Here is an 8,028-nt window from a genome sequence, read left to right on the forward strand (position 1 = left end):
CTATCGCCAGTCATGAAAAGATCCGATCAAATGATACGAGTTTAGATCTATGAACAAGGCACGAAAAGGAAAAGAATCGGCGACAGGCCACATCAGGCCTACACTTCAGCGCCGACATCACTATGTTATGTTATGTTGTTATGTTATGACGCACTCCTTACAGATTACGAAGACAGCATTTTGATGTTAACATGCAAGAGAAAGCCTTCGATAACGCACCTCTTGTAGGTTGTGAATATAGGTCTTTTCATCACTGTTATTGAGTCCGAGGTACTGTCCATTTTTTTCCATGTATCTCTTCCACTGCCGCAACCAACATTCCGTGTACAGCGGGTCGCCGATAGACTCGTGACTTTCGACTCTCTCCACGAAATCCAAGATTAATTTTTCTGTGGCCGGATCACTGTAAGTGATGTTTCCTGTGAAAACGATCTGCGCGAAAAAGATGTTCGATTAAGTAGTTAACTCGATGGTTTGATATTCGACGTGAGAACTTTTTATACGTTCTGCTGCAAATGAGATGATTTTACTCCAAATACTTCTCGCATTGTTATCTCAAACTAGAGATAAAAGAGTGTCCTGTAGGATGGTTATAAGTTTGATATCGCGATGAACAGTAATTCCATTTGATAGCTATCTGTAAATCGACGAGAGATTTGTTTGCATATAATGACAAAATAAAAAAACTTCTCACGTACCATGGGTCTGTAGGCGAAGGTGCTGAAGTATTTCTCGACGAAGTTGTAGAACGGAACTGTGTAGGAGTCGTAACGGGCGAGCTTGCGGGTCTCCATACCTTCTTGAATGATCGTGCAGCCGTAAATCGCAAAGCCGAAGTAGATCACGAAGCAGGCCATAATTAAACCTGCCCATCAATGAAAACCGTTCAGATAATATAATCGTGCTGAAAATGTTGCAGTTCTTAATGTGAGTGTGAACGGCATGGTTGATATGAACTAAGAAGATATACGCAAACGTAGAGCTTGTTTATCCAAGAGTTTACAGAATATGTCAACATTTTGAGACCAAAAGATGAGATGATTTAATGGGAACAAAGTTGAAGGTAAAAAATCAAACCTATTTCGATCGAAATCCATAATAAATCTTTCGGTAAAATTACATTTTTTCCACTCAAATTATATTATATTTTTGATCTTCAATATCACTTCGAGGACCGACGAAAAGAGGAAAACATGCAAAAAAAGAACGTAAAAGTGATCTAATTTCACTTTCACCTATCACCATAGAAGTAAATTTGATAGTAAAATTAAGTGAGACTAGTCTCTTGTGATAACACCAATAATACTCATAGACTCATAGTTCAAATCTACCTTTGACAACAGGCATGTTGATGAACTCTGCTACATAGTCCCGGAAGATGATCATGATGGCGTGGGGCTGGTTGTCCTCGGGGTTGTAGGGATCATCAACGGACACTCCTCCAGAGCAACAAGCACGGTACAGGTACGGTTCTTCCTCTGTTGGGGATATGTGTTTAAAATATACGGCTCTTCCTCAGTTGGGGATATGTGTTTAAAATATACGGCTCTTCCTCAGTTGGGGATATGTGTTTAAAATATACGGCTCCTTCGCTGAAGTGATTATATGTTCAAAAGTTACGGTTCATCCTTTACAGGGAATACACGTTCAAAAGAGTAAAACACATGTTTCAACACTACAATAAGCGCCTCCGTAAAAAATCGAAAAAAACATGTCAAACAAAGAAATTTCTTGCGTGAAGATGAGATAAACGCAAATGTTTAAAATGAATCCAACGATATGATAATCTATTATGATGCTTACTCGAGTATTGATTAACAGAGCAAAAATTTACGATCTAGGCCAATTGGCCAATTAAGTCTATTTCTCAGAGCTTAGAAAATAAACACCTAATAAATTAATGCATTGAAATAAAGAAAATTTAATTAAATCTCTTTCGCCTAGTTTATTCAAAATTTAGGTTTCTATATTATGATGGATGATCATCGTATGATAAAGCTCTATTAGGTATAATAAGAAGGGAAGATTGAAATCGTCGTAATTTCCATTTAAAGACTGAGGCAATACTAATATCACTTTTTTTCTAAGCAAAACTGAACTATTTTTCTAAGCAAAACTGAAAGTTATGCTAGTGAATAAGAAGAACAATGAAAAAATCTTCATAGCAACGAAAAATATTTACTTTGGAGCATATGTACTTCGGAATTCCTTTATGTGTAAACGCTGCTTTTGGTTATATATATGAAAGTTTAATTGCATTTGGAGAGATAAATGGAAATTGTCTACAAATTTTCAGCAAATTTAGATGTCAGCAAATTTGTTGCGTCGGTGCATGCACGCAGTTAATGTTGTGCAGCGTGGTGGTGCAAGTTGTGGTTGAAAGCTCATCACTCAACAAGCACTCAACAAGGTTGCATTTTTATTTTTTATTATAATATTTTCAATAATTTAAATTAAGCAAAAAATCACGTTAGTGCAGATAACAATTCAATGAAAGTGTACACACAGGAGGCCGTATAAACAACATCATCCGCATGCATGAGCACGGCTGGATCTTGAAGGTTTGACGCATAATTGATCGTTGGCATCAGTTAACAGTCATGCCCCTGCCATTATGCTCTTAAAATCGCTAAATAATGGCGCTTTGTTAACACGGTGAGAAACATAGAGACTTTTTATTAGTTGCACTGCGTTTTTAATGCTCTATGTAGTAAATGTAGTGGAAGTGAAAACTTATAGATTAGAGTGTCAGGAATAAATTAATCAATTGTTGTAAATATTTCCATAATTAGTAGAAAATAAATCGAGGTTCGGTATGTCACAAGAAACATACCTTCCATCAACACAAAACCTTCAAGTGAGACCACAGTAGTTCATGATATACTGTATTCCTTTAACCCTAAAAAATCTGACTAATTTTTTCTTTCATCTTGTGTTCACAAGGTTCTTTTAAGGAACTATTATTTACAAAAAATTATTCTATAATGTTCCTGTGCTATCTCATCTTTTTCTCTTACGAGAATGTGACCATAATCCTTTGATCGCCCAACCATAGCCGCTAGGTCGAGGCTACGATGACAATTCAATACGAGTCTCTGATACCCAATTCAATACGAGTCTCTGACACCCAATTCAATACGAGTCTCTGACACCCAATTCAATACGAGTCTCTGACACCCAATTCAATACGAGTCACTGTACTCACTTGACTCCGACACGGGCTTGACTTTCCTGCAGGTGATGTTGTGCATTTGTTTCTTTTCCATCTTGCCACAGAGTGCTAGACATGCGCCGAAGAGCGTGATGTGCCAGATGTACGTCAAAAACACCGACAAACCTGTACGAGCGTGTTAGCGGTCAATATTTATTTATTAATTGAGCTAATTATAGGATTGATGTTCCGATCCATCAAGGCTGGAACTCATTACTAGATTAATATTGACGGTTATTGACAGTATTGTAAGTAAACGTAATGAAATGCCATCTGATCAACAATGAAACCAAATTTTCACGCGATGGTCAACGTTTAATTTAGAATAAGAACAAAAACTAACCAGTGTACATGCAGAAGATTTGCACAGAAGCGAAGGGTGTCAAGGTGCCGACATAGAAGGAGATCATGTTGGTGAGGGAGGTGATGGTTATGGACACCGCAGCGTCAGCATAGGCGCTGGAGAGACGTTCTCGCACCGTGTCTTGGAACCTCGCTCGCTGCCACGCTGCCAGCATCACGAACGTGTCGTCAATCCCGATACCTTGGAAATAAATACATTGTATTTATTTTCGATGTCGATGATGCCAATTTATTCAAAAATACAAAACATAACTCAGTACTCACAGCAGCTAGTGAGTGACAGAGAGCGCATTTTCTCGTCGACAAAAACGTGAATTCACGGACGGACGGACAGACAGACGGATATGGTGAGCACAATAGTGCATTTTTTCCGTAAATGAGAAAATGCGCTAAAAATCATCCTCTTTCTATCGTTTTTGTCACACGTTATATGTGTCGTCGGTGCCCACACCTAGGGAAATACATATTACACACGTTATCTTTTAGTCGCAATTCATAGCTGTCAATGGTGCCAATATTTTCAAATATACAAATATAGACTGAAATAGTCATCCTCTTGTTATCCTTTTGTCACAGGTTATACGGATCGTCAATGCCGCTGCGCGGAAAAATACAATAAAATATTATTCCCCACTGTTTTGTCACATGTCATACGAGCAGCCGATACGTTGAGAAATTCGGAAAGTTATCCTTTACTTGCTTTGGAAACGTAAAACTGAGCAAACTTTGTTACAGTAATTCTTGAGCATACAATAATCTTTCCGTTCATTTATTATACCTGACCCTGGAAAGAAGACCTTTCCGAACGAATAGAGTCAACGATGTTGTTCATTTATTGTTTTTTTTTATTAGAGCATTAAATGAGAAAAATAAAATTTTTAACAAAAAACACGATCAGCATTTAAAAAGAAGTTCATGTGACAAAAATCATCAGGAAACGATGATTTTTTTGAAAAGATTAAAAAACTGCTTTGTCATGAAGTTGCCGATGCCTGTTTTATTTTACAAACACTCGCGTGTCGAGTGCAGAATAGTCAGAGTGTCTTACTACTTATTAAATGGCTTCAACCAATTATGTTAAATAGTTTTAAAGGCTTACTAATAATTAGACGCCTCGATAATTGTTTACTTAGTAGAAAATTCTTTGTCTAATACTACACAACAGATTTAGAGAACGAAAATTCTGCTTTGTATTAAGATGGCGCGTGGATCGTTACTTGACGAGCGTTCAAGTTTCTTCGCCGACTAAACGAGTAAAGTTTTGAAATTGTTGTAAATTTGATTCCACATTAAAAATTTTACTGTCAATATTAGAAAATATTGCATAAAAAATTTAACATGTGGGAAACATCCTTTCAGTAGTTCAATGAGAAATGAGTAATCAACTGCCTCGTTTCTAACAGCATTCATATCATTTCAAATTGAGAACCGAAGCACGTACGTTTCGATTTTTTTATGTATAGCTAGCTACCTTATACAGCCAACTCCTGTGTACTAGTCAGAGGCGGAAAAACCAGAAGGAAGCAAAAAACATCGGGAAATACGGGAACTTTTCAAGCACGCGCATACGCAGCCACAGACCCCGAGGGAAATCGCCGATGATGTACGGTCGAGTTGAAAAAAATTACGGTGCTGGCCGTCATAAATTCAGTGACAATAACGGTAAAATTTTTAGAAAATATATTTTGACAATTAATTGAACTGATAGGAATTATGATTGAACTCTGGCTCCGGGTGCAAAATATTTACTCAACGAGGACTTTGACACCAGCTGCTCATATCGCACAACAAGACTGAATAATTCAATCAGTTTGTACGAGTCATTCCGTCAATACGCCAAGCTTTATAATCAAGAAATCTCGCAAAGGTGAGACAACGGCAGTAAATATAAGGAATTGTTAGTATGTACACAAACAATGCTCTCAGCTTTTGAGTCAAGGGACAAATTTTCTAGCATGATGCTAAATGAAATAATGAATAGAACTGAGCAAAATTCAATCGCAACTATTAAACTTGGCTTAAAGTACGACAATGAGCTCGCTAGCGTCGCAGTTCGGCACCTGCCTGATTTAAATAATTAGGTCAAGGTAGAGAATGTGCAAATGAGATTCAATTTCAGATGAATATTATGGGAGGAAAGATAGGAAAACATAGGCTAGGAATTAATCGTAGACATAGGCTAGGCTCCTGTCACTCGTAAAACATGATATATATCAAGAGGAAAAATTTGCTTTTTATTTCAATCCTGGTTATTATATAATGGAGTAAATTCAGAAGAGAAAGAAATATTAAGAAATGAATATTCTGTCTTTACAGAATTAAGTCACGGATAATTTTTTTGGATTTTGGATTACTCGAGTAACGGATTACTCGAGAAAAAAAAATCATGGTCATGTGGTAGCCGTACATGTCTGTCGACGACATCCCACCACCCTCCCCGATACTAAAACTCGGAGGTCTTCGGTGCACAAAAAAAGGAGCAAGTTTTTATACACGAGACCCTGGAGACAATCATAATGTCTGATAAGTGATGATTCTCTCTCATAGCAAGCTGGAAGGCTGAAAGTCAGATGAAGGGTGAAATTTACTGGTATTTGATGTGAATTAAATGCTTACATAGTCAATAAACAGATAGATAACAATTTTGTAATAGTATTGTGACGTGCACGTAATTGATAACTAAAGATTATAAAAGACCATCGAGTTTCACATTATTTAAACCCATTTACTTTTTGAATTAACATGGCATAAAAGATTATCATCAATACTTGACGAACTCTATCCGTATTATGATTGATTCAAATGGACGTTGTTGGAGGCTGAACTCAGTTCACAGGAAGACATAAAAAGTAGTCGACCTGAAACTTAATCTAGCCTCGACCTGCTGTACATTTCTTGCAAATTTCGACCGCTTGCCCCTAGAAAACTTCTGGCAAAGAGCATGGAAATGCTATGAACATTTCATACACGGAATATATCTGAAAAAATGTTTGTGTTTGTCAGTTCTTCAAAAAGTCAAAAGGAATTTAAAAGCTAAGAAAACCCCAAGCAAATTCGCCATATCGATATTGAAAACGTTTCAGAGTCCGGCTCCATCAGCAGTTCGACAATTTTAAAATGAACAAAGTCAAGCTACATATTAAGCCAGCAACGCGAAGTAAACTCGACCTCCTGATCTATGAGTTACGATGGCGGAATGCAGATTTTTTTGATGATGGAGTCAATTTTTCCTGATCGATGAATGTCCACCAGATAGAGTGAATAAAAATTGAAATTTTCCCGATGAAAATAATTTCTTTCGATGGATTTGATTTTTCCTGACAAAGTGAATTTCTCTTGATGTAGTGAGTTCATTCTGACTGTGTAAATTACATTTAATCTCATAAATGAGGGAATCCCGGCCTGGTTATGAAGAAATCCTTGCCTAGATTTTTTTTAACTCACGCTAAGAAATACTTTTGCGAATGAATCAAACTCCATCAAATGGAGTGAACTTTACTTCAGAGATTATTAATTTAAATATCCATCAGCTAATGGGGAAACCGTACAGTTTGGTGGTTCGGGGAAAGGAGTCGTTGACATGACGAACCGGGAGTTACTTGTGAAAAAAATTCAATCTGGAACAGGTTCTAAGATTTTAAACACACGGTAATACTTGCACACGAGCTGATTTGGGAACAAGGTTCCTGAACATAATCGAACTTTCTCTTAGAGGTACATTCATCACATTAAAAATAATGTTTCAGATCAATGGTCAGGTTAACGTTCCGTGACACGCGTTTCGGTACAGATTTAGTCAATAAATTTACAAAAACAATTTGTACAAACGAAAGCATTGTGAGTAGCTGAGCGCCAAGGTCAAGAGCGAGTATGTGAGCTCCTTTTTAGATGATGAAAGGTGAGCGTTAGAACTATGCTCTCATACCTCATATAGCCTCGCTGTTTATAACTTTAAATTTATAATAGCAAATACAAACAGTCTGCTTGGAAGTCTACTTCTTCAAAATTGTATTTGTGTACTCGTATACTCTCGGCGTAACTCAAAGATGCAGAGTATTTACTGCAAACGAGATGTACTTATCCGCATATATAATTTAGTTTATATATTTTGCCCATGCTTAGAATGTAAAGAACGACCAAAAAGTAGAATTTACGGTGACTTATACGTGTACGTTATCATTCTTCTCAATCAAGCCCTAGTTGCATCGAATGTATGGGACCGAGCCTGGGCGTTAAAAAAAACTGTTCGCGTAAAATGTCAGTTCATGAGAGCATCAGCTGCGATACCCATGAGAAATCTTGTGCCTGATTACCGTGATCTGTCATGTGCATGTAATGGGAGATTACCGTGAGCTGTCATGTGCGTGTAGTGGGAGATTACCGTGATCTGTCGTGTGCGTGTAGTGGGAGATTACCGTGAGCTGTCATGTGCGTGTAGTGGGAGATTACCGTGA

At 37.4% G+C, this 8,028-nt stretch overlaps 1 protein-coding gene across 1 annotated transcript in view; it reads right to left on the reverse strand.

Annotated features, from left to right (window-relative positions):
• The window catches only part of LOC108671165 (patched domain-containing protein 3), a 17,309-nt gene that overhangs the window by 3,944 nt on the left and 5,337 nt on the right, over positions 1–8,028 (reverse strand). Inside the window, exons 4-8 of the mRNA XM_047880704.1 lie at positions 3,555–3,755; positions 3,206–3,337; positions 1,332–1,478; positions 699–865; positions 220–432 (exon numbers count right to left, since the gene is read on the reverse strand). Coding sequence (XP_047736660.1) covers positions 220–432; positions 699–865; positions 1,332–1,478; positions 3,206–3,337; positions 3,555–3,755 — 860 coding nt within the window. The remainder of the gene's footprint in view (positions 1–219; positions 433–698; positions 866–1,331; positions 1,479–3,205; positions 3,338–3,554; positions 3,756–8,028) is intronic.

The sequence above is a fragment of the Hyalella azteca genome, unplaced genomic scaffold (genome assembly GCF_000764305.2).
Source record: "Hyalella azteca isolate HAZT.00-mixed unplaced genomic scaffold, Hazt_2.0.2 contig5956, whole genome shotgun sequence".
In the NCBI taxonomy this organism is placed as follows: domain Eukaryota; kingdom Metazoa; phylum Arthropoda; class Malacostraca; order Amphipoda; family Hyalellidae; genus Hyalella; species Hyalella azteca.